Source organism: Artemia franciscana, chromosome 9 (genome assembly GCF_032884065.1).
Source record: "Artemia franciscana chromosome 9, ASM3288406v1, whole genome shotgun sequence".
Lineage (NCBI taxonomy): Eukaryota > Metazoa > Arthropoda > Branchiopoda > Anostraca > Artemiidae > Artemia > Artemia franciscana.
Window position 1 is genome coordinate 47011404 of NC_088871.1, and position 27326 is coordinate 47038729.

Below are 27326 nucleotides of genomic sequence, written 5' to 3' on the forward strand. Positions count from 1 at the left end.
TCTGTACGTTTTTCTACAATCCATGGTGGATGTAATTTAATAATTCCTGTACTCCTCGTACAGGAATTAGGAGAGGAACTTGGGTGGCTGCCCCCCCCCCCGCTTTTAAATCATTGTATAAAATAGAAAAAAATTAGGACTATAAGAAGACTATTAGGAGAGGCAAACCCCCCGCTTTTAAAGACTCTTTTGTACAGGTTTAATTTTTTTTCATATTAATTCTGTACGTTTTTCTACAATCCATGGTGGATGTAATTTAATAATTCCTGTACTCCTCGTACAGAAGTACTCCTCGTACAGGAATTAGGAGAGGAACCCCCCCCTCCCCCCCGCTTTTAAATCATTGTATAAAATAGAAAAAAAAACAGATAGAATGACCGAAATGTTTCTTTTGCTCATAAGAAGCTAATATTCTGTTATCTCTCAAATGATAAGCTGTCCAGGTGTTATCAAAATTTTTTTGATGTTGTGAAAAAAAACCGCCCGTAAGGGACTTGAACCCTTGACCCGAGGATTAAAAGTCTCACGCTCTACCAACTGAGCTAATAACTTGCGTGTGAATATAACTTCTCAATAACTTTTAAAAATTTCAAATTAACATGGGCTCTTATGGAGAGAAATCCGTTAATTAAATAGCTAATGCGTGGTTTCTGGAAAACAGGGAAGGAGTGATCGGATCGAGCTGAAATTTCGCGGATAAGCTCCTGGGCCGTAGGGGACCTTAACTTGTGAATTTCAGCCCGATCGGACAACGTTAAAGGGGGGGGGGGGGTTGGAGGGTCGAAACTTTCGGGGGGTTAAGATTTTCCTACGAAACTTTCCAGGAAAATTACTCGGAGAATTCCGCATCGAATGAGTCTTCGTACACCCAGATCCGATGTCGGATGTGACCTGTAGGCGTCTAGGAAAAAAAAAGTAAATGAATTTTAAGTGGCTATGCGTGGTTTCTGGAAAACAGGGAAGGAGCTATCGGATCAAGCTGAAATTTCGCGGATAAGCACCTGGGCCCTAGCGGACCTTAACTTGTGAATTTCAGCCCGATCGGACAACGTTAAAGGGGGGCTGGGGTTGACGGGTCGAAACTTTCGGCCAGATTTTCCCCATGAAGGAAAAGTTGGAGGGGGATGAAATTTTGCAGGTTTCTTAGTTGGAGCTCGGGCTACGAAATGCATCCCTCCCCATCCCTCTGCGACCACTGGAACCGAAGATCGCTTAACATTGTCGTGTGTCGCCTCTTTATAGAGGCACGAGTGTGCCTCCTTGACGATGAAACGGTAACTCTTTGTTACCCTTTTTTGAGGGATCCAGTGGAAGAAAAAATGGGATATTTCTTGATCAGATACCCGCATATTGTGTCCTCCAAATAATACAGAATATTGGTCAGAAATTTTAGATACTCCAGTTGCCACTGCCCCTCGATTCTTTGGATATTCGCCCGATTCCCTCTGTTAAGGTTTGTTATTAGATGCATTTTGCCATAGACCTACTAGATTTCAGATCCTTCATGATTCATTAAGGAAAAAGAAGAGAGAATGGGAGGCACGTAGCGTTCAACGAAGAAAACGTGATTTCTAATCTCATTTTAGCTCAGCCCGTGTTCCGAAATATCTTTTCGTCGGCGATTGAGATAGCGAGTGTCTTAATTGCTGAATAATAGCAGAATTTATGTTTCCCTCTAATTTGGATGCACAATGACGTGTTGCACCGTGCCATAACATGATTAGAAGCGTGTCGCTGGAGTGGTTTCCGAAATAGCATTGACGTTATTAACAAGATATTAAGGCCTAGTGGAAGTCGCATTTTACTCCCTAGTCAATTTTTTTTCAGGGGTGGCAACTCGGTCAAAGACGAAGTTATCAGTTTTCTTCGTCGCTTCAACTAAACAAACATGAGAAGGTTGAACTTAAGGGGTTTCTCACTCAAAATTACGATTAGGCGCAGGTTATCCTTAGCAATTCTTCTTGTAATTATTTATACAATACTATTTTCTTATATATATTTATTAACCAGCAGTTTGGTGTCTGCACCCTAATTACTCTCCAGGCTCTGTTTAAACCGGTTACAACTAACTAATACTTCACTGAATCACTCAAGAACAATCCAAGTGGTTAGTCCCTTGGTCTAATTTATGCATTCTCACGCGCTCCGATTACAGCTGCATCTAGTCTTTTGAGTGGAATTGTTGACTTCGGGACACAAATATGTTAACTATTTGAAAGGACTGCAGCCAGCAAGTATATATTATAGAAATAAATTTCTAATTGTTGAATAGAATATTCTTTGCTCTATTTTTTGATACCCCACAACAACAGTGTCAAGTGTAGCAATCTAGAATGCAAACCCGAAACGGGTTTTATAATTATTTTGAATTATAAAAAAAAATAATTGTCGGCTTTAAAATTTGATAAGATCAAAATTTTCACCAGATTTTTTTTTATGTTTGTTAAAATAAAAACCGCCGAAATCACTAATTCAGAAACGTCAGGTAAGCTCCAAATGTTTAACATGGGAGGTATAGGAAGATTCCTTGAGAGCCCGTTCTGCCTTAAAATGGCATGTTAAAACGGAGTTTACAAAACTGATTGAAACCTATGCAGCGTATCCCTTTTGACATTGAAGAAAGCTTCAAACAGAAAATATTTATTTATAAGAGATGTAGCTTAAATATTGAAAATAAAATGCAATCGGGATAACTTAAAGACAGTTAAAAAAAAGGTGATGATTTAGATTCAATGTTATTTTATTTGATAAATGGTCTCTTTTATACGTCAGACCATTACTGGAAGATTTCCCTTGGTATTGTTTATTGTTTCTCATTGGAATGTAAATACAAATTATCTTTTTACCCTTCGATATTATGATATTCATTTTAGCAGTTATCTCTGTATTCGCTACCGCACTATTAACAATTTATTGTCTCTTATTCAGAAGTTTTTCTGGCGAAATTATGAAACCTGAGACCAACAAAAATTGTTGCTTCGCAACCTGGCCAACATCTATCTATAAAACTAGAGCCAATAAACCAACTGGTAGTATTTGCCTATGCAAATATTATTAGTTATTACAAGGATCATAAAAAACTAGTCCTATACTGAAAACAAAAAATTCATCCATAATTAACAAGAAAGTTTATTTTTATTTCATAGAAAATCAAGGGGAAGGCGGGTTGATTGGTTAACCCCCCCCCCCCCCCGGAATGTTTGCTCGACATGTAAAACATAATAAAATGCATATAAATACATTTTGATGCGTTTCTTAAAGTTTTCTTGTACACCCACCCCGAACAAAAATCCTGGACACAGCCCTACAAAAGCGCATAATGCTTCTAGTATAAACATCAAATTTATGTTTATTTGTGTCTTCGGCAAGGACATATCCAGGATTTTGCTTGAGGGGAGGCTTAAAAAAAAAGATAAGTGATTATCAAGGTTTCTGTGTGAAAAAATTTATTTACATCTATTTTTGTTACTTTTATAAGAGTCAAACAAAAATTTGGGTGGGGGGTCAAACCAGGGTTTTACATATATATGTTGCATAGACTTCAAAGCAATCATATATGTTCATTTCAATTTGGGACTTCGCTCTTTACTACCATCAGAACAACTATGTCTTTTTAAAATTATTTTTACTCGTTTTTAATATTAATGGAATATTAATAAAACGCTCTACTGCTTAACTTTCAATTTTAGAGCTTTAGCTACTTTTCAGATACACGTAAGCCCTTTCGCCAGCCTGGATGCACGTATTATCTTTTGATTTAGTTCAACATTCATTTCAACATGCCCCGAAAGTTTCAACTTGATACCCTTAGCCGTTGCGGAAGTATTGCAAATACACTATTTTGACAATATGGATATACATAGTGTCGTTTGGTTTAATTCAACATCTGAAAGTTTAAATTTAAAACCCCAGCCTTTCCCGAAATATCGCAGATACACCCTTTTGACAACCTTGATGTGCATAACATATTTTGATTTAGTTCAATATCCCACTGACTATTCCCTGAAAGATTCACCTTAATACCCTTAGCCTTTTGAGAAACACAGGATCACATATGCCCTCCTTCCCAATTATCAAATTTCTCCAATCTGTATATAAAAAAAAAATCAGCGACTTGCGTAATATGCAGCATGTGCCCCAGGATTTGGCGGTCAGGTTATCCCGGATGCGTAGTTGTGAGACCTTTCGATTATTGTGAACAAAACGACTGTCTTAAAATTTTGATTGGATGCCTTTGGGGGTGAGGGATAGCTAAAAAGGGCTTGAAGGGGGAGGGGCTGGTTGCCCTGTAGTCATTTTTGACCTTCAAAAAGGGCATTGTAACTTTCAGATCCCAATCGAAAGAGCTTCCCCCGAGGTCTCTGCGACCACTCCTTCCATATGAGGTGGCCTTGAGAACGATAAAAAAAAAAATTAAAGCCACTTCGTTCAATCAAACTTTTAACTAGCTTCACGTGTGTAGGTCAAATCTCGTTATCAATAGTTCACGTACTTCCCGTGATCTGAATCGGCTGAAATTTTACTTATGCATAGATCCCAACGACAACATGCAAACCAAATATAATCATTGAATGCTAATGAATTAGTATAGACTTATATACAAAAATAAATTAACTCTGATTTACCCGTTTATAATTAATGCTTTTGCTGATACTTCATCTATTTAGGTTAAATCTTGTAATAAATATTTCATCCACTTCCTTGGTCCGAGCAAGCTTAATCTTTGCATAATCATACCATGATATTACACTGTATTTCACGAATATAAAAATAAAACAAAAAATACACTTCTAAATTAATTTACTAATTTTGACTTGCAAAAGCTTACTACACAAAAATGGGTCGGCTCTGATCAAGGCCGTAGTCAGGATTTTTATTCGGAGGGGGGGGAGGTCAAAAAAACTTTAAAAGACGCATCAAAAATTTGTTTAAATTCATTTTTGTCACGTTTTTACGAGTCGGACGAAAAATATCAGAGGGGGGGTTAAAACCAAGTCCCCCCCTGCCTGAACACGACCTTTATATTCGTCTTAAGGATTTAATGTCGCAAAAATCTTTCGAACGTGTCAAAAGGTCATTAAACGTGTCATGACCATCCTCACTTTCATTATTAATCTTATAAAGTTTTAATTTTTCCAGGTAGCAGGAATAGTGCAATTTTTGATACTTATTGGTGTATATGGTTATAAAGCTTTTTTTTAATTAGTATTTCTTGATGCTAGAAAATCGTATTGGGTGAAACCTCATTCAAGATTATCTTTGTTATGTTGACAACAAACCAAGTATTGTATTCTTCTTTCAGGTATTTCTCCAATTATTAAGTGTTCAGGATTCTAGCGGTTTTTTTTTCTACTTATCAGTTATGTAATAAAAGATGAAAATGTACTACTTTAGAAAAAAAAATTATGAAAACTACCACAAGGAATTATGGAAAGGGGGCTGCCCAGAACACAGTATATTATATACGTAACCTAACCTAGGTACCTCTTTTGTTGCTCAACCCTAAAAAAAACTTATTCAGGAATATTATTTACTGAGTGAGACACCCCTGTTTGCCTAGCAAGCCAAAGGGATTACATCGACTAGTTTTTGTCTTATGAGCGCGTCACAAATTCTCGAGTGTTCATTACATAACCGATAACTATAATTTTTTACCTTGAACATTGCCTTCCCAAAATTCAAACCCCGTACCCCCCTGGACATGACCTTCCTTAAGAGAAGCTTTCTATCTATTTGTGCTAAAGGCTCCATACTGGCTCGTGCGCAGGATTTATTTTTTCGGAAAGGGGAACAATAACAGGAAAATTCGGCGGTGGGGGGATAATAAATTTGGTAAATACCAACTCTGTACATGTGACGCAGACAGATCGGATTAAACTTCTTGAGTGGGGTCGCTATAAAACATAGGCCAAGTACCATAAATTGATTATTGTTATTATTATTTGCTGAGAAATAATTGTCGTCCTAAGCAAAAAAAATTCGTTTGCGAATGGGGTAACTTATCGGAAGGTTTTTTAAAAGAGAATGAAAAAAATTTAAAACACAATACGGGTACGATCCTGGATAGAGCATACAATTTATAGCAAAAAATAACATTTATCTTTATATTTTAAACTAAAACCAACATGGGGAGGAATTAAGAAGGGAAAGCAAATTCATCAAAAACAAGAGAGCTAATGCGACAAGCTTGATAAAGCTCCCGTATTTTGGTATTAATAAATAAATAATAAATAAAAAAGTTTGTTAGGAGATTTTTCAAACATCTTTCAATTTTCGAAAGGCCCGAGTTTACAAACCAATCCTGTTTACATATCATTATGCTTAATATACATTACAAGCTGTCTATCACAAAATTACAAAAAATAACTATGATTTTAGTCAATCTTAACAATCAAGGTGATAGGCATTTCAAAAATTTTTCCCATCTTAGACCTATGCAGTTTCAAAACCTACTATTTTTTTTTTTTTTTTAACAAAAACACGGTTGGTACTAAAACATAGCGATAGGCAACGCTATCGTATAGAGGATTAGTAAAATAATAAAATAAGAACTTGCATTTTCCAAAGTCCAGTATCCTTTTATAGGCTGTTGTAAGAAGAGGTCCTTCACATACGCCAGGTGAGCACCAAGTGAGTCTTTATACTGAGAATCAAAGATTTTCTTCTTTATGAGAGCATTTAGGATTCGAGAGCTGGCTCCGTGACGTAACAACTGCTTAGTTCTACCGGCAAAAGATTAAAAAGCCTGCAACTAAAAAAAAGATTAAAACCGAGACGTTTACAATTTTTTCTAAGGAGGATGAGGGGGTTAGTAAAAACAAAAAAAAATCAAACATTTGCAATCCACCACTTCTCATAAATTTCAAGAAGGATTTAACCACTCCCTGGGGGGGGGGGGGTATTAACTGCAACAGACTGGGTTTTTATGTATGTTACACAATGAAAACGAATATCGCATAAAATTTTCATGTTTTCAAGGCGAAGGATTCTAAAGCCTTCACCCTCAAACCCCTCCGTAACTAGCATGACATGAAGTAACTTCTGTTCAAGCTTGGCCTGGGAAAAGTCAAATAAAACCAGAAACGAAACCGCATGCAAAAAAATGATTTCCTCTTAAGGAGAGGGCTGGAAACCAGCTTGTAAAGACATTTACTTTATGGGAGAGGAGGACTCAGTACCGTGAATTCCAAGAAATTAGGAAGGCCGAAATTTATTGTTCAAAATCAAAGGGGGGCAATTTTTCTAATTCAAAGAATACCAAAAAAGGGCAGTTTTAAAAAACTAGAGGGAAGCATAAAATATTATGTGACAAATCACCTTGCCTCTTTCGTCCAAATGACACCACTGGGGGAGGATGTGTACAAAAACAAAATGAGACAAACTTGTGAAAAATACAGAAAGCTAGAGGGGAAAGTTTTAAAAATCTGGAGTTTTTAGTCAGGCCGGTACGTTTTGACCCCCCCCCCCAGTATATTACTTGAAAATATGATTAATTATCTAATATCAAGGATATAACATGTTGAGTTCAATCCACAACAGTTGGGTCTTGCCTTCATTTTTTCCACTTTTTTAAAATTGGTGTTTTAAAATCTTTTTTGAAATTAGTGATAAGAAACGAGAAAAAATTCAAATTACCCCACCCCCTAGATCTTAAAAATACATTTTAATTTCCCTCCTTTATTTTTATGAATTGACACCTCTCTCTGCAGAATCGATAGATATTCCCTTTTTTCTTACAAGCTATAAGCACCAAAGTCATCAAATGAAAAAAGAATTTCCCACCTGGCTCCATTTCAGGTCTATCCATAACTAACATTGGCAATGGGTCTTATAGCCACCACACCCGAGAAGTAAAGTTAGATTAATCCTAATGAAACAATTCTCACTTCATAATGTGCAGAATAATCGTAGCTAACACATTTTGCATGCAGATAAATTATAGTTTCCCCCCCTAATATGTAAATATATTGCCCAAAATATATATTTTCAGCTATTCCCACAATGCGTCTCCCTCGTTTCAACCCAAGTACCTGTAAGTTGAATCAACCGTGACTAAACAAAAACTGAAAGACAAGTTACGGGTGGGACAATGCGTTGGAAATATATAATTTGGGCTATATATTTAGACATTAGGGGAGTTGGGGTGAAGTAGTGTGGGTTTGTATGCAAAATGTTTTAGCTACAATTATTCTGCATATTATGAAGTAAGAATTGTTTCACTAGGATTAACCAAACTTCACTTCTTAGGTGTGGTTGCTATAAGACACAAGTACCCAACCAAACGATTGTACCGCCCGAATTGGATGCAGCGTATAGTCAAGTATTTCAATTTTCAACATTCAATAGGGTGATAAAACCGTTTGCTACTGAGTAAATATAGGCTAGTGACATTATGCCAAAATTAAGTTAGGAAAGAGATGTTTTTCAAATTAGAAGAAACTAAATTAAACTCAAAATTTTCAGCCCCGATCCCCTCCAATACGTTTTATCATACTAGCTTAAAGTGCCATTGTCATCAACATGAAAAGTTTTTATTTCTGACTGGCTCCATCTCAGTTCTATTCATGCCTAAAATTTCTCCTTGTTACTGTACTGAATTGAGAAGAGGAACAAGCAGAAATTTATCCTGTTTACACACACACAAAAAAAAAAAAAAAAACTAAACGATTGTGCACCCCAAATCGGATGCAGCATACAGTCAAATATTTAAACAATCAATAGGGTGGTAAAACTGTTTGCTATTAAGTAAATATAGGCTACTGAGAATATTTCAGAATTGATTTAGGAAAGGGATGGTTTTCAAATTAGAGGAAATTAAGTTCAAAATTTTCAGCCTCAGTATCCTCCAATATCTTTAACAGCTGCGGGCGTACTTACATTGTTATAAATTAAAGATATTATAAAACATGAGCTTAAATGTTCAAGAAAGGGCAACTGAGATAAAAATCACTTAAATTCCTTGAATGGAAGGAGCCTTTAAGCAGCAACACATTTTGATTGCTTCCCTTCATACCCCTTCCCTCTCACTAAAAATTACCTTACCTATGCCTCTTTGAATGCTTTATTAGCTTTCAAATATTTATAACATTTCGTTATTCAGTTTTATGAACACGACCACGCCATAGAACTCTTAGATTTTGGACACGAAAATATTTCAACTATATTTTGTTTACTATCCACAAGATTGAAACTTCAGTTTAAAATAACTTGTCCGTCGTGTCAAGTCAAACCGTAGCACGTTACTAAACAAGTGCTAATTTACAACTAACAGATCATTAGTTATGTGTATGCTAATTAATATCCACAGCTATTGCAATAGCGTAAACGAAACGAAGGGCGATGTCTCGAATGGTTTTTTTTCGACCCTCACTAGATAGAATGGTTGGTCATAGAAAGTTGGAAAAGTGCTGATTCGATCGCTATTTTCAAGTTCACGACCCCTTTTTAATGGCCAAAACTGGTCAAAGAACAATCAAACGCCTTTTCGTGCCCCCTATACCCCAAATAGAACCAAATATAAATTTCAAGATGGCTGTTTTAATTAGATTGATGAAAGCTAAAAAAATAACCAATGGGGGCAAAATTAGCCGTGCACCGACGAGAAAAGGTTTAGCCTCCAACGATTTTGGAGCCTAAATCTGAGCTATAGGAATTGGTCTCCCCAAAATTCATGAACGTAGACAAGTAGCTCCTCTCTCGATTTGTGATCGTTCAGGGATCGTTCAGGGATTAAACAATAGTTACAAATCAAAATTTGATACGTTTTTAACACATGATATTTAAGTATTTTTGAGATAATTAATTAAAAATATTGGAATGAAATTACAATATGAGTATCCAAACGTTGAACGCGCTATATGGCCTATACTTTACGAAATGGTATAAATTCATTTCAGGTAGTTTTCAAGGATTTCTTGTTTGTTTATTATAAGGGAAATACAAATGTGAAAAAAGTAAATATATATTACATAAATAATGCTAGAATTTCACCAAACCCAGCATTTAAGTCACTAATTATGTTTGAAGCGAAAGCTGCAACCTCGTAAAGAGTAGACCCCTGCCAATAGTAGGCAGAAGTTTTTAAAAGACGTTTTGAAAAAAAACAGTCTACTAATAAAAAATTGCCATTTGTTGGTGATTTAAGAGTGCTAAGCACTAATCCCCTGTTGAAAATTCACCCGGGAGCCCCCCCAAAAGAATCAGTGGAAATCTCCCCTTACATAAAAACCCCCTCGAGTAAAATACTCCCTTAAAATTCCCCCACAGAAAATTTACTCCTCGAATCTTCCTTCCAAAAATTCTCCGGATGGTCCCCCCTCCCTACGATTAATTTCCCTCACACGAAATGCCGATGAAAATTGCGAAAATGGACAGAACTCCTTATTCCAAATAAGCAAGCAGTAGTTTAAGTTTTTTCTTGGTATCAGTTTTTTTTCTTTTTACAATTATTTTCGTCAGTGCTGAATTTCACACCTATAATAATAATAATAATTTATTTGTAACCCACTGTACAAGTTTAAGATAGCGGAGTATGAAAGAAAAAGAATTAAAGAAAATACAACAAAGTAAAGAAAATGTAGATTCTCCAGCGAACACAAAGTTTCAGTAGCTCCGTAACGATCTACAAGGCGTCAGTTTCGAACAGATCTGGGTAGGTACAAAAGGAATTTACAATAACGAATATAATTAACCCCATTTGCTTAAGATCAATCTTTGTAAAAATAGGATACAATCCAGATGCAGACAAAACGGCATGGTCGCAAAAACTAGAATATAGCTTAGCCAGTCCACGTCTACTAAAACGACCACGATTTGCAGCAATTTTTGCATAACCAATTCTTAACTTATCTCTAGTATCAATTAAAAACTTCCTCCGGGTGCTAGCAAGTGAATCGCAAACACCCACTTCAACATATTCACTCTAGATATAACAGAATTTCCGCAATTTAGTGAGTTGACACAATCCTTATTACTAAAGATAAATATTCGCACTTGGTAATATTTAAAGAAAGGCCAATATCTTTGAACAATGATCCAGCCAGGCGGACATTACGCTCAAGTGCGCTCTTAGAGCAGCTAATTAAAAGGAGGTATGCTAAGTAATGCTAAGTAAGCTAAGTAAGAAATATCACTATACCCAAAAAAACAACTTGATTGGATCTTAGTCAGGACACTTGCAATACAAGCATTAAAAATATAAGATGAAAGGACGCCTCCTTGCCTGACCCCGCATTTAACTGGTATATTCCCGAATATAAGGCCATTAGATTTCAGTCTCATATACGAATTAGAATACCAAAAACATAGCACAGATATGATTGAACATGTTAATACCAAGCTGATGCATTGACAGAAAAGCTGGTACTCGCCTGTCTGTGACAAAACTTGACAAATATTCCTCTTCTGTAAATATTTGCCGAATATATGGTATAATGCGGGGTCCCTCATATCCCGAAAATATGTTCTTGGGCGTGATAGTATTATGAAGAGCAATTTGGATTACTCCAGAAAAATCATAGATTGTAACAGTCTTACTTGGATTGCTTGTCATCTAGTCATCTACTACAGGGAAATAAAATTTTTTGAAAGGCCCAAGGATAGATATGTTCAACAGTGCCAATGAGAATTATATGCTGGGAACGACAACATCACAATACCAGTGTCCCTTCAAAAGTATAACACGTCAACTGAGAGATGAGAATCATCGTTGTCTAGTAATACCAGACATAAATTAAATTTTGATGACTGGACATACTTTGGGAAAGTGTTTCATGAACTTGTATAAAAAAAACTCATGTGATCGCCCTATTTTACTTGATGTAACAAAACACTCAGGTGGCTTATTTGCAATAAAGTACTCCTTAAAAGACAACCTGGGAAATATAGGTAAGTTAAAGGTAAAGGATACGGCATTAGACTTTACAGTCCGTACCGGTGGTGCTGATCTCCGTTTCTTGGCTCTTCAGCCAGGAAGTGCAATGGGGGGTTGGGGGCCAGCCATCCTGTGCTTTCGCACACCCTTCTTGTTTACCTTCCCCAGATTTCTCCAGGTACCCATTTAGAGCTGGGTCGACTCTGGCTAAGCTTACAGAGTCACGCCACTGACCCCCGTCCCAAACTGAAGAATTGGGTACACTGGGATTCGAACCCGCGTCCTCTCAGACAAGGGATGGGAAATATAGATATCGACGGAACGCTGTTTTTGATTGCATTTACGACCATTGCCGCAGTAATTACCTTAATTCGCACTTCAGAGCAATAAGGTCCAATGGGTCTGTGTTGAATCCATTTCAAGTAATTTTCTGGTCCGTCTTAACTGATCTGGCCTTTCCAACTTGGTGCCCCCCTTTCTCGGCTACAATTTTAATTGATCTTTAGAAAGTCTGGACACCTGTCTTTCAGCATTCCAAATATCCTTAAACTTGTATTGATCGATATCACATTTTAAGAGGTCAATAAACATCAAAATTTGACATTTGAAGTTTATAGGTCGGCTGAGGTTAGCTGCCTCAGCTTCGCTAACGGAAAAACGATAGTGTCTCTTTATGAACGAAGTGAACCATTCTACTGTGGCTAAATTGTGTTTGATCCAGGTGTTGGAACCTGGTACTTTTGAACGGTTAGCCGTAGCCAGCTTATATGCTAGTACTTTAATGTTATGACGAGTCAGCCAATAATATATTCTCGAATATTGAGTGGGTCACTGCCACGAGCATTCATATTAGTAATACTCAGATTTTGTTGTGGCGAGTGGCGGAACTTGATTATTCTGATTGGACTGAAAAAAATAATACAAGTGTTACCAATATGAATGAAACACTGTTAAAATGAGAAACCCGACTTAAATTATTTTTTTGTTTCTAGCATAACAGTACCCGTAACTAGTCAGTCAGTAGGGGCCAATATGGTTTTCACTAACCTGTCTTATATGCCAAATTCATCTTTCGTTGGTCTTTGGCGACTGGCACTTCCTTGCCATTAAAAACGTCTTGCCTTGAAAACCCACCGTCACTACTGTGAAAGCTTAGCAATGCTACGGCACCATAATCGGCAACTTAATTTACAGACGCAGAAAATTTAAAAGTTAAAAATCATTCCGAAGTCTCGTATGCTAAAATTGACTTCTACTTTTGCCTTTATCTTATTTATTTCTGAGTAGGTCCTATGCAATATGTAACTTTGACGGTAGGGATAAATATAGGCTATCTGGAAGGAGGTTTAGCCTGATTGGAAGTTATTTTGTGGGATCCCCTCTACATAATAAGTAAATCTTTATTATATATATGCAGCAGGGTTTTTGGGTAAAATTCTAGTTTAGTGACTTCTTGCTATTTTGGAAAGGGGTTAGCTTAGGAAAATGAAACTTTTGGGGATGGGTCTACAGGCTAAAGTATAACCTGGGAAGGTAGTTTAAAGTACCCACCTCCACTCCTTCCTCTAGAGGGCCCTGAAATTCACCTACATGACAGGTCTATACCTATTGAAATTTTGACAAAACAACATTTTTCCTTAATTTTCAGTTGCCTTTTCTCTGCCTTTAGTTCTAAAAATGCATTTCTTGTTATTTAAATAGAATTCTGAGCCATATCAGTGTTTTTTTTTTCAAAATTTAGAAAATGTATTTGCATATCTAAAATCTTATAAATTGGGATTGAGCAAAGTTTTAAAGCTGAAAACAGTTTTGTTGTACTTCATTCAAGCAGAAGATGTATTTTGCAAGATTTTATTTTTATAGCACACATATTTTTAAAGGTCATCAAAGGTCAGGACCCTCTAGAGGGAGAGAGAGTAGAGGTAGGTACTTCAAAATACCTTCCCAGGACATACTTTAACCTGTTAGCCCATCCCTGAAAGTTCCATTTTCCTAACCTAACCCCTTTCCAAGATAGCAAGAAGTCACTGAACTAGAATTTTACCAGGTTTTAAATATTGGTTCTCATTGTTGCTTGTCTTCTATTTGAGGCTGTTGCCCCAGTGAAGCAAGAGGTTGATTTAAATCATCCTCCACTTCTTGCATTTTCATGTAACCTTTAGCATAGTTGTTTGTGTCTCCAATATTTTTTCCAAGAGATCCATTGAGTTACTAGAGATCCCATAATTTAAAGAATGCAAGGTATTCTTTAACAGATTTATCAGGGTCTAAAAAGTATCCTGCATTTTGAAGCTGAAAACATTACAACTATTAATGGTATAATCAATCAACCAACCATTCAATCAATCAATTTTTCAATCATTACTTACATTGAATGAAGCTAAAGCAAAACATGATTTCAAGTTTTGTATTTGTTTATGGAACTTTTCAGAGAATGAATGATGGGTGATTTTATTTCAAAATGGTGGAGGTGGAAATACAATTTGACCCAGCAAAAAGCAACCTCAGAATAAAGTAACTTTTTTTGGCTGGATAATTGAGAACTCCACAGTGAATACATACAGTGTTGAAGGGTCCCAATGACTTGTAATTAAAACTCATGTAGTTTACAGTATATTTGTAGATTTTTACTGGAATTTGCACTGCAATTTGTTGACATTGGAGCTTGTGATGCTATTGTTCTTCTAATGTAATATTTCTTTCTTCTTTACTCTTATTTTTGACTTGTTCCAATTTTTGCTGTCACTTGTCTTCTAACACCACAGTTCTTTGTTCTTCACTTTCAATTTTGAAATGCTCTGTCTGATTCCCAGTGTTGCTTGTATTCCTTACTGTATATTTTTTTTTTGTTCTCACTAGTGTATATCTTCCAACCACATATTTCTTTGCTCTTTATTTTTTATCTGTTCTAATCCTCATTTTGCATGTCTTGTAGCAACACATTTTTCTGTTCTTTACTTTTGTTTTTGAGTCATTGTAATTCTAGCTGTCACTTATCTCTTATCTGCATATTGATTTGTTCTTCAATTTTGTGTTTGACTTGTTATAATTGTCATTATCACAACTGTTACATGTACCCATTTCTTTGTTCTTTGTTTCCAGTTATCATTGCCACATAAAATTTTTCAGTACCCTTTGCCTTAGCTGCTCAGATTGGTCTTTTCACTTTTGATGGTATCATTTTCACCCATGTATTTGCATTTCTTAGGTTGTTCTTTTGATCTTGTCTCATTTGACAGTCCAACTTGTTCATTTTGAGCTTACATTTTGGTCCTCATTTTAAGCTTATGCTAATTTATGCTATTGTCCTTCAGATATTATGAAACTACTGAAAATGTCTTTGAAATTTACATCACCAAACTTCTAAGTTTTGGCTCTGAAAATTCTTCAAAAACTATATGAAAATCTAATTTTCCTTGGGTCTTCACTTTCAATCAACATAATTACTAAACTGTCTAATCTATATTGATTATTGTTGATATCAGATAGTTTTTTATTGGTTTTAGCCTGGAAAATGATCTCTCTCTGGAAGCAACTATTACTGGAATTCTTAAGAATTTTTCACAATTTTGAAAAAAAAATTCTTTTTGATGGTAGCATGGGGCTCTTTCAAACATCAGCCCTGATTGGGCCCAATTGCCCCTTTATCTGGCCCTGTAAGTGAGATCTTATTAGCCAACTATTGAGTCTGAAATGTATATATAGATGAGATCTAATGGCCAACTACTTAGTTATGTTAAAGATTATATATATATATATATGTATATATATATATATATATATATATATATATATATATATATATATATATATATATATATATATATATATATATATATATATATGCTGTTATTCAAATTAGCCACCTATTTGGCTAGACATTTTTTCCATATATAATGTTTAGCTAAGGCTTTTTTTCTATATATAAACTGTACTATGTTCAACTAGCCATCCATTAGTATCTTCATTTTGACTGCAATTTCACTAAGATCAATAATTAGAAAAACACATGGGAAATAATTAAAGTAATATGTTCCACTGAACATTTGAACACATCCATGCTGGTAGAGGTCACCTTGTTCTCACTGAGAGCTGACAACTCTATTTGTAAGGATTTTGTTTCTTAGCCTCTTGTTTGCTTGTTTTTTTTTATAAGCTTATGCAAATGGCCTCAAGTTCTTTCCAAATTTTATAAGCTTAGTCAGCAGTTAAATAGATGGACCGGGAGGTTGGTATTTACAGTACACTCAGAGTCAAGGCAATTAAAGATGTTAGACTTGAGTAGTTTTATATCTTTGTGTTATGAGCTTTCTCTGCAGTTGGTGATGTAATGCATTGTCAGGGAATTTTCTTTATTTCAAGATGTTTTTAGAAAATGTAGGACAAGAAAAGACAAAGTCTTTGGCAAGTTCTTCAAACAGCCTTGGGTGGAAATTATCAGGACCACAATACTTGTTTGTATCCAGAATCTTTAGTTTTTGTCAGCAAATACAGCAAACTTTTGTCAGCAAACTATCAAATATTTATTGATATTCATTAGTGACCTGGACTGGATCTATAATTCCAAAACTTATTTAGGTATCTTTTATTATTGTCAGCAAGCTTGGACTTAAAACTCGTATAAAGCTACGAACTAATATTTTATGGTCTATTTTAAGCCTTAGCAATCTTCTAATAGTTGTCTTCCTTTCTTTTTTCAACAAAATTAAACTGGTTAATAAAAATAAAAAGAGCTAGTAAATTATGAAAATAGTTAAATAACAGGGAACAGAAACTATTGGGCAAGTTTATTAATTCGTTTTTGGCAGTGTAGGTTACAAATTTTTAAAGGAATTTAGTAGAAAATAGGCTACACAAATCGAATTTTAAAAACTAATAAAATAAGCTTCACACAATGAGTTTTGGGGGTGGGGGTTACCAGCCTCCAAGTGTAATTTGCACTTGCCAGATAAGGTTGTGTAGATATCTTTCTGGTTGAGGTCATCCTGTAGAATGGCTTCATCATATTAAAGTGGGATCCCAGTTCAACCTCCATTTAGCTTCCTTCTAATCTTTATCTATACATGCCTTGAAAAGGTTGAGGATTTTGACTGGATAGTAGATTCATAGAGTGTATTCCAGGGGGGAGGGAAGTGCAGACTATGAAAAAAGTCGTGTTTTTCTCTCCTCTGATACCAGAGGAGTATTATAGTTTAAATAATCTAAGTCATTCTTTATATACTGTTTCTTAAAAGTTAGAGATAAGCATAGTAGCCCTCTGCTGGACATTCTAAGGTTTTGTTGTCAATTTTATGTTGGGGTGAAGCTGGACTTATGCTAAAGTTGAGATGGGGATGGTAAAAAGCTTTGTAAAGCTTCAGTGCCACAGACAGTTTTCTTGCCACAAAACGTTGCTTGATAAGCCCAAGGGCGCAGTTAGCTTTGGAACCCTGTCTGCGGAATCTAAGTTCCTGTCAACTAATACCCCAAAGTCTTTCTATTCATCAACTACTTCTGGCTAGATGTCCCCAATATAGTAAGTACTATGAGGATTTTTGTGGCCTAAGGGTGAAATTGTATCTAAAGTACTGAATTGTAAGACCAATGCAGTATACCATGTTGATACTTTGTTGATGTGCATCAGAATATTGCATCTTCACCTGTGGCAGCAGGTCCCATGAGCCGCCAGTTGTCAGAAGTCATTAATACAGATGTTGAATAGATTGGCCCAAGAATGATTCCTTTTGGAATGCCACTGATTGAAGGTGTATAGGGAGAGATAATTATTTCTGTCACTGTTGCCATAAATATTTGGCACCTTCTTGCTAAAACTGCCCCAATTCAATTAGTCACTTTATCAGTTACCTGGTATGCTTTTAGTTCATCAAGGTGGTAGAAATGGTCCATTTTAACAAAAGCTGTACCATAATCAAGCAAAGGTAATGTGAGCTGGTTTATTGTTGCCACGTGATTATAGAACAAGATAAGACTAGTATCAATAAGTCTACCTCTATGGAAGCCCTCCTGGATGTTGCTAATTACTTACCTATATTTCATCTAGGTGATTTGTGAGGGCAGTATTAATAATGGTCTTTGTTACTTCGCATCTGAGACAGGTTATATAAATGTCAGGTATCTTCTTCATGTTTTTCGTCATCCTTTTGTCCATCCTTAAGGATGGGAGAAACATTGGCTTTCTCCAGTCGTCAGGCAAAGATTTTTTGGACAGGGACCATGAGGTGATAGACTTGTAGGGTAGTTTCCTTAAGGAGTCGAGGGTTAATAGTGTTAGTACCTGCAGCTTTATTGGGGTACATTTCCCAATTTTTTAGTAGACCAACATTGACCTACATTGAAACATTTATTTTAAGAAGACTAAGTCAATAAGGCTAGAATAAGTGAAGATGAAAAGGTGACGCTGGGTAACGAAAAGATTAATCAGATGGACAGTTTCACTTACCTTGGGAGTATTATTAATGAAGATGGTGGGAGCAGTGAAGATGTTAAAAGTAGAATAGCCAAGGCTTAGGGTGATTTTTCACAGTAAAAAAATTGGAAGAATAGCAAGATAAGTCTGCAAACCAAGATCAGAATATTGGAAGTTACAGTGATGACAGTGGTCAAATATGGTTCTGAAACATGGCCACTTCAAAAAGTGAATGAAGGTTTGCTAGATATTTTTCAGAGAAACTGCCTACAAATTGTTCTGGGCACCTGACTGACGTATTTCAAACAATAGATTGTACAACAAGTTTGGTTCAACCCTGTTTTCTATGGCTACATTGAGAGAAAGGTGGAGACAGCAAGGGCACGTTTTGCCAATGAAAGATGACAGATTGCCAAAGATTATCCTTTTCGGCCAACCGCCTAGGGCTAAAGGGAATGCAGGTCGTCTACAATTGGGGTGGGAGTATGTCGTGAAGAAAGATTTGAAGGAAATTGGAACTTCATAGGAGGGTGTAAAGAGGGAGGCTCTGGATGAATTGGGATGGAGGGCAAGCATGCATAGCTGTGTTGACCTCAGGCGGCTTGGTGCTGCAGTGAGTTGTTGGTGGGTAGTAGTTTAGAACTATTTTTAATGTTGTAACAAAATGGAGATTAAAATTAAATAAATTATTTTTTGGAAAATGCTTATGTTTGAATTAAGTTTTATCTACATAAAGCAAAAAGCTTCCAAAAAGTGGCTGGTTGTCGACTAGCCCAATATGACTGGCAATAGGTTAGGTCGGCTTGTGCCCTATGGGTCCCTCCCCTATATTTGTAAAGACGGCTTTTGGGGGTATTTCCATTGAACAAGATCTTTGGGTATTTTCATTGATAAATTTTGTGAGGAACTACTCATTGAAGCATCAAGCTGGCTGAGGCCAATAGAGCTGTGGACGCCCCTCTTCCACCCTAGTCTGTTTAGAATATCGCTCTTTACTTCCTTCCATGAAGTCCTTGTTTTCTTTTAAATCCTTTATTGTGTCTTTCCAATCCTATTTAAGGACATAATGTTTTTTGTTTGGCCCTAGCTGGATTGCCAAAAAGCACAATTTGTGGCAAACTAATATCCTTCATCTGTAAAATGCAACCTAAATGTATCATCTTTTTGTTAATTATAACCCTATAAACAAATGTTTTTGCGTATAAACATATTATAGCCCAAAAACATATTTTTTGCGTGTGGATTGTAATGTTGCAGTCACTGGTCAGTTAGGTTGTACTGTCACATTACAGGTTTAATATAAATAGTGCATGATTGAAATTGCCTATGTTTGGTTCATTTCAAATCCAAAGAAGTAATATATTTGTGCTCAGGAACTTTTTTACCTTCTCTGAGATTGTTTCTTTAAAGGTTGGAGAATATGTTGGAATTAGTGGATTTGAGATAAAAATTGAATTATATTTATGCTAAAATGTTTGAAAATGTATTCTAAAATAGTTTTTTGGCATAGGCCAGACAGAAATTAGTTGAAATGCAGTTTAAAGCAGGCTCAACACTGGCTGTATCTCCCCATGAAAAAATTATTTCAGAATCTTATGAAATAAACGATGTCAAATTAAAAAATCGTAAATTAGTTAAGCAAAAGTGTTTTTTTTTTCAAAATTCATTACAAAAGTTCCGTTGAATTTCATTGGGTAAAAATATGTATATGTTGAAGCATCTCTTAAGTATTTTTACTTATTTGTTTTGACAGCTTGCATGAAAAGCGTAAACTCAAGAGAACTTCAAATACCTTTGTGCTTTTTTACTATCTTATGCAGTCTATATTTTGCTATATTTATTTAATTTTTGGACCAATGTTATTCCTTTTATTTTTGCATGTTTTTTTGTCTTTGCTTGACATAAGAAGCGAATTAAAACTGCTGGAGCTTATGATGGGCTTCTTGAAATAAATGTTATCTTATGACTAGATTACAAGCAAGCTTTAATATAAGTAAAAACCTATTTACCTTTTATTTCAGCAATGGATATTCCTGTCATTGAGGAAGCCACAGGCTCAGAACCTCTTGAAGAAGGTGGAGACCAACCACTTGAACCACTAAGTTTGACTGAAGCAGATGACGTTGTCAAAGACACTATTGAACAACAACTAGCTGATACTTCTATCAGCTATCAAGACAGCTCACTCCCTGTTAGCTGGAAAAATGCCAAAAAGCATGTTTTTGTTTTAAGTGAAGCGGGGAAGCCAATTTATTCTCGGAATGGGGAGGAAGAGGCCCTTGTTACATTATTTGCTGTCATGCAGGCAATTTTCTCCGTTGTTGAAGATGAAGGAGATTCTGTACAATCTTTCAAAGCAGGAAGCTGCTTAATCGTCTTTCGAAAGCAGGGACCTTTAATATTTGTTGCTGTTTCAAAAGGTGCTGAAAGTGAAGCACTATTAGCAACCCACCTGCATTATGTATACAATCAGATACTAACAGTACTTACTTCAAACCATTTGGCTAAAATATTTAATGAAAGGCGTAATTACGATTTAAGACGACTGCTTTCAGGCTCTGAAAGACTAATCAACAGCTTATTGAATTATATTGAAAGTGATGCATCAGTTTTATTAAATTCGATTGTCTATTTAACTATGCCTAGTTCTGAAAGGGACACTGTTTCTAATGCTATATCCAGTACATTCCACAAAACAAAAACGGTTGTTTTTGCTATTCTTATGGTTAATAATCGATTGGTAACTATTGTTAGGATGAATAAATATCTCCTCAAAGTGACAGATTTGCATCTAATTTTAAATTTGATCAATTCAACAGAGAGTTTCAAGGCTGCTGAGTCATGGACCCCAATTTGCCTCCCTGATTTTGACTGCTCTGGATTCCTGCATCTTTATGTGTCGTATTTAAAAGAAGGCTTTCCTATTTGTTTAGCTTTGATAACAACTGATCGAGATTCATTTTATAAACTTTCAGACGGCAAGTGTAGAATTGTCGAAAAACTTGAGAAAAATAATATGATAGAAAATATTATGAAGCATTATTCTGAACCTCCTAACTTTCTGAAAGGGGTCGACTCTTCTGATGTAATTCACTTTGTTTACAAAAATCAGAGTCTTTCACAAGCTATTATTTCAGAATATGGTTTATCTTACAGAACTGAAGAGGACAAGCAAGAAATTTTGAATAACTATATAAGTATATATCATAATATAACAACGACCTCTAGACATCATAAACTTTTGCTGAAAGGAGATAATAAGGAAATAACAGTTGGATGGAGGACACAGTCTTTTGAATTGCTTGCTACTTTTATTCCGTTATCTACCAAAGCTCAGGTTGTCTGTGCTATTAATAACTTATTGAAGTGGATTAAGAAAGAGGAAGATAAAGTTTTTCAGTTACAAGCTCCCTCATTTTAAAACGGTTTCCGATTTCAGTGACTATATAAGTTGATATCAAATAATCATTTATAAATTTGTAAAATCAGTAGATTATTCTTCCCTGAATAAAAATAAAATTTATTCTTTACTTGGATGCATAAAAAATATATACAATTAGAAGTAAGTAATTGTTTATTTTAATATCAATTAATAACAATAAACTTAACATAAATACATCCCCTCCAAATGCCACGGCATTTGGAGGAGGGATAACCAAATAAATCCATAAAAAATAATAATAATAATTAACACTAACCTCAAAAGGGGTTGTTAAACTTCAGACAGCTTTGTAGGGTCAATAAGAGTTGTGAAAAATCGAAGGACAGGTATTATTTCGGAGCACCCTTGTCTTAAGAAAATTAGCATACTTTTGGACCCTAGTCTTGTATATTAGTCTTATTTTCCTCACACTTTCAGCCCTTGGGTGCGGTAATTTGAAAGGTGTTACGTGACATTTTTTGTTAACCTAGATTTATAGCCCACCTCATCAAGCCTATCACGCTTTATAGAAGTGATCATTGCTTCAAAGCACCCTTGCCTCTAGAAAAAATGCACATTTTTGGATCCAAGTCTGGCCAATTAGCATTACTTGCCTCACTCTCTCGGCCCTTGTAAGCAGCATTTCTACAGGCGTTCCGTGACATTTTTGTTAACCTTAGATTTATAGCCCATCTCCTCATACTTGTCATACTATATAGAATTTATCCAGATTCTATTCTTGTAAATCCTTTACCTGTCAAGATCCATAGTGATTTCCATTTGTTTGGTCTTATACTTTAAGCTTTGCTTAGGTTTTTAAACTTAACGTGGTCGTTGATGCTACTGCTAGCATAAACAACCACGTTAAGTTTAAGAACTTAAAAAAAAAGTTTAAAAGTGAGGTGGCACCAAGCCACCTGAGGCCAGCACAGCTACGCACGCTCCTCCTCACACACTCCCAAGAAGTTCAAGTTTCCTTTAGATCGTTTCTTACAACCCTTTCCACCGTTTAGGGATGAACTGCTTTTTATTTCGCCCTTGATGGATTGGCGAAAAAGATGATCCTTGGCAATCTGTCATCCTTCAACTGCGAAATGCGTCCTAGCCATCTCAATCTATCTTGCACTGCAGCCCTAGAAATCAGGATAGAACCACATTTTTGTACAGCTTACTGTTTGACAAACGATCAATCAAGCGGATGTCCAAAACTATCCGTAGACAATTCCTTTGAAAAACATCAAGCAAATCCTCCCTCGTTTTCCGAAGCGCCCGTTAAAACCATACTTGACCACTTTGCTCAATCTAGCTTATATTCTAATCATGGCTCGCACACTTATTTTCCTATTCTTCGAAACTCGATGTACATTTTCAGTTTTTTAGTCTTATGCATTGTGGATGACATTACAGCTTTGGAATTACTGCAGATCACTTGTATTTGACGTTTTTTAAATTATTTAGTTAAACACTATATTGACACGATATAAGCACTTTTTTTATTATTAAATATGGTGAAAGCTGAGTTTTAAAAGTTGGTATATCCTTTTCAGGTTTTACTACCTGTAAACAGGATCGTCAAGAAGATAAATATGCCGATATACCTCCCGATCATGTTTTCTTCTTTAATCCTCAAAGTTAACTCTTGTTCCAGAAAGTTTTTTAATCTCAAGTCAATGAAATAAGTGGTTGAAAATTTGGGGATAAATATTCTTGGTGTACCAAACATCCCTTCCGCAACGACCAAAAATCAGGATTAAGAAGAATTTAGAAACTCTTGGAACTATAAAAGTAACCATAGTGGTCTGACCCAGGGTAGAAGCAGAAGCAGCAATTCGCAGAGTTTGCTTTAGCTGCAAAGGCACAGCTCCAATTCCTTTCCTTTAATCCTAAAGGTTCACTTAAATTCTAGATTCGTGGATCGTGGTCTGCTGTAAAACTGTTGCATGATGCTAAATAAAGCCTTTGAAAAATAAAATCCTATTATGAGAGGGGGCAGATTTTTTTTCATATGTAGAGAGCTGTGGTGTTTTTTGCAGGAATGAATTTGGCAGGTATTGAGTCTTGAAAGAGAGGTATGTAGTCAGACATTACAATTGTTTCAAATATAAGCTCGAGGTTTTTAGACCCTCAGAGTCCTAATTTTAAGGGGAGGGGTTCGAAACGCTAAAAAACGTTGCTCTGTTGATATTTACTGCATTACTATTTTAGGTTACAATTGTCCAATTACAGTCCATACTAATACTACTGAAAACTCCCAAAAGGGAGTCTTGATAGCGACAAATGCGTCAAACGAACCCGCTTTCATTGTTGATACCAAATTTATGGATGTTCATTAATTTTAAATATATCCATCAAAATTTATTAGGATTAGCAAATTCGCCTAATTTTAGAAAAAGGAGGAATCACATTTGGTTTTGTTTCCTCTAGGAATTTTTCTATCAAATTTTGCCTGTTTCAAAACTTACAAGCAGAAGTCTCGATGTCTGAAAAATTCCGTGTTTTATGCAAACCACTATCTCAATGCTGTGATGCCAATGTTTCTGGACAGTCATTTCTACAGGACAAATGTTGAGGTGACATGGCAACATTAGTATGTCAAATAAAAAGTAATAGAGTCGGAGATCATTTAATTTCACTGACTCCAGGTCCTTAAATTCTGACTCTTAAAGCCCCCCCCCCAACGATTCTACTCCTTTAGCAGTTTATTAGGACCGACTTTGACTATGCGGTTCCGCTTACAACTTCCCTGAGTGATTTGGTGTCAAGTAAAATCGTAATATTTTCTACTTCATAACACGTTATCTTCTGAATTTTGTTAACCATCTACAAGGGTCAGTGTTGCCAGCACTGTGAGACACTCAGCCAAGCTGAATTCTCTTGCTAATTTTAACGCTATTCAAATCACAGTAAATTTTGAAGTTATGATCGTAGCTTCAAGGGTTTAGCAAACATATCGACAAAATTGCCATAGTTATTCTTTCCTTGGCTATACAAAAGTAAAGCAAACAGTAGGCTAAACTCGGGAAATTATCACTATGGTTTTGAAGTTAAAGAAATTTAGCTTAACTTCTGGTTAATGGCAAATTTTTATAGAATAAATACTTCTATACATACACTTTACTTCATTATTGATTTCCTAGGTGAAATCGATCAAGTGCCGTGTCAGCAAAAACAAATATCCGGTCTCCAAGTTGAACTTTTTCTGAAAAAGCCATTTCTTATGAGCCTAATTTGCATTCTTTGATTTGTTGTTTTTAATTATTCCTTTTTGAGCAAATAAACCCTTTTTTTAAAATAAATTTCCTTCAATAGTTTGCTTCTTCCAAACTTCTTCTGGAATTTCTTGCTTCTTCCGAACTTTTTCTGGTAGATCCGGTCTTCACCGGCCTTTTTAGGCGTAAAAGGCTAATTGGGCGCATTAGAAGTGGCCTTTTACGGTCCAGTTCGGCGATCCGAGATCTGTTTTCACTGACGTGGTCATTAACCAATTTTGCCCGAAAAAGACAAAGAAGACAGGGCTTATATACGCTCGAATTGCAATTTGGTAGCTAGGTTTTACGCCACCCGTTCCCATGCAGACGAATTTTGCGACCGCTTCTGTTTGGGATCAGTGTTGACAAATTGTCAGCCAGCTAAATTTAGTCTGAAACGAATATAAGCTTTCTGTTCGAAGGGCCAACCATTAAGTTAGCAACCGATAGAATTCATTATTGTAAATATTTCTTAGGCAGGTATTCACATGAGTTTCGTAATTACCGAAATTTTTTCTAGGAAGATACAAAATAATTTCACTTTAAATCGCGTATGCCAGCCGGAGTTTCGGTTGCGACGTCGCTTAATCGTTTGACATAATTTGACGTCTTTGTCAGAACTTAACTTTATAGTGTGTTGATAAACTATGTCAACTCTGTTCAATTATGTGTTAATTCCAGTCCGGTAATTATGCCTAGATGTGTGCAAACGGCGAGTGTGATACCACATGTACTTTAAGTTGTGTTTTCTTTATAGTCTAGGCTTCGTCAACTTCTTTTTGTGGATTTTACGTCAAAGGCGCTATCATAATTTGTTTGTGTCATACCCCGACCATGGCTCATGCCTGAGCCATGGAATAGTCATACCTATTGAAAAAACACGATATTGTATCTGTATATTATGTATGTGTTGTATTGAATATATTATTGGCGCTTTAGTCATGCGTAATTTTGGTTTTATTCAAAACTTTGATTGTAACATAGCCCAGGGAAGTTCTTTTAATATTTCCTTTGCAAGTGCATTTTGGCAGTTTTTTTTCGAAATTTAAATGATGTCCGCCAATATATTATGTTCTTTTCTGGAACTCCTGTAAATTTATTAGCTAACTCTTATTCTGTAAAAATATTTCTTGTCTTTAGTAGTTTCTATTCGCTTTGTGTGCTGGTATTCTCCTTGTTTTAAGTTTTGACTTCGTTCTTTAACATTTATTGATTTTTTATTTATTTAAAAGTAAAAGGAACTAGCTTTGTGGTCTCTTCTACAGTTGTAATAATAAAAAAGAATTAAAATCTCTTGTTGTTTAGTATTTTGACATGAAAACAATTAATTACAATTTGACTTCTGGAGCATGCTCAAACTCTTTGAATTTCAAAATACTGATGATTCTTATCCAGCCTACCTTAGAAACTACCCATAGCATGCACTTGGTGATAGCAATGCTGTTTCAAAATTTTCATTAACTCTGACTACAAAAAAAGGGAAAAAGCAGGGTATATCTTGACTAAAGGATAAAATAAAACTAGTCCAGCCAAGTAAGTAGCTTTGAAGATAAAGTTCCTGAAGTCGCAACTATCTATCATAGTATCATAGCAACTATCATAGTCTATCAACAACTATCTTTCAACTATCTATCTATAGTACGCGTAAAACAGTCTCGTATACACGGACGGGACTTCAGGTTCAGCCAAATCCCCCCCCCCATAAAGCACCTATTTTTTGTCATTCTTTTAAGTGTATACCCCTCTTCCAGGCAAACTAAACTTTTGCGTATGTGCCTACTTTTAATACTTGACTAAATGAGAAGTTAACTCCTAACAATAGAAAAATTCTGAACAATATTCTAAACCAAATGGATTTAGCGTATTATAGTTTTAAAAGGTAATGAAGTGGTAATTACATTTTATTTCCATTTTCTAATGAAGCTGTCCCTCAGACTTTCTTACGGGTGCTTGAGATAAGGCACAGGCTCTTCAGCCTAACTTGGCACAAACAATATGCTGTCGCTGAATTCTGCCACTCTTTCCCGTCTTCTGTTTGGGGGCGAATGATACCCAACCATGCTTTGTCCCATTTGAGTCAGTGCTTTCAAAATGCACTTTAAGACTCGAGGTGTTTTTTCATTGTGGAATGCCATGATTTATTTTGACTTCCTTGCTATTTCTTCCTCTAGGAAGACGGCTTAAACTCGAGACACTGCTGGGTAAGATGCTCGCTCGGGCACCCCATGGTGTGCCCAAATCATCTGAGTTTTCTGCTCTTGAGTACAGAGGATAATGAAAGCTTCTGATTGGAAATCTGCATTTGCATTGTTTATTTTTTGGCTAAGTTTTAGGCGCCAAATCTAACATCTAGATGCTTCCGGTCGAAGACCTGGAGTG

General features: G+C 35.8%; 2 protein-coding genes across 4 annotated transcripts in view; one reads left to right on the forward strand and one right to left on the reverse strand.

Moving 5' to 3' along the window:
- LOC136031488 (uncharacterized) overlaps positions 1–9266 on the reverse strand; it is a 76687-nt gene extending 67421 nt beyond the window's left edge. The window contains exons 1-2 of the mRNA XM_065711126.1: positions 9043–9266; positions 6557–6751 (exon numbers count right to left, since the gene is read on the reverse strand). Coding sequence (XP_065567198.1) covers positions 6557–6558 — 2 coding nt within the window. The 5' untranslated portion in view covers positions 6559–6751; positions 9043–9266. The remainder of the gene's footprint in view (positions 1–6556; positions 6752–9042) is intronic.
- A 3787-nt stretch (positions 9267–13053) lies between these two features.
- On the forward strand, positions 13054–26241 carry LOC136031490 (protein SAND-like). 3 transcript variants are annotated; one of them, XM_065711135.1, is made up of 2 exons: positions 13054–13106; positions 20300–26241. In XM_065711135.1, the coding sequence occupies exon 2, from the start codon at positions 20302–20304 to the stop codon at positions 21697–21699; it is 1398 nt and encodes a 465-aa protein (XP_065567207.1). In that variant the 5' UTR covers positions 13054–13106; positions 20300–20301; the 3' UTR covers positions 21700–26241. The 3 variants fall into 3 exon arrangements, with proteins under 3 accessions (XP_065567207.1, XP_065567206.1, XP_065567208.1); XM_065711134.1 differs by having other exon boundaries at positions 13069–13155; XM_065711136.1 differs by having other exon boundaries at positions 13073–13185.
- Positions 26242–27326: the final 1085 nt, after the last annotated feature.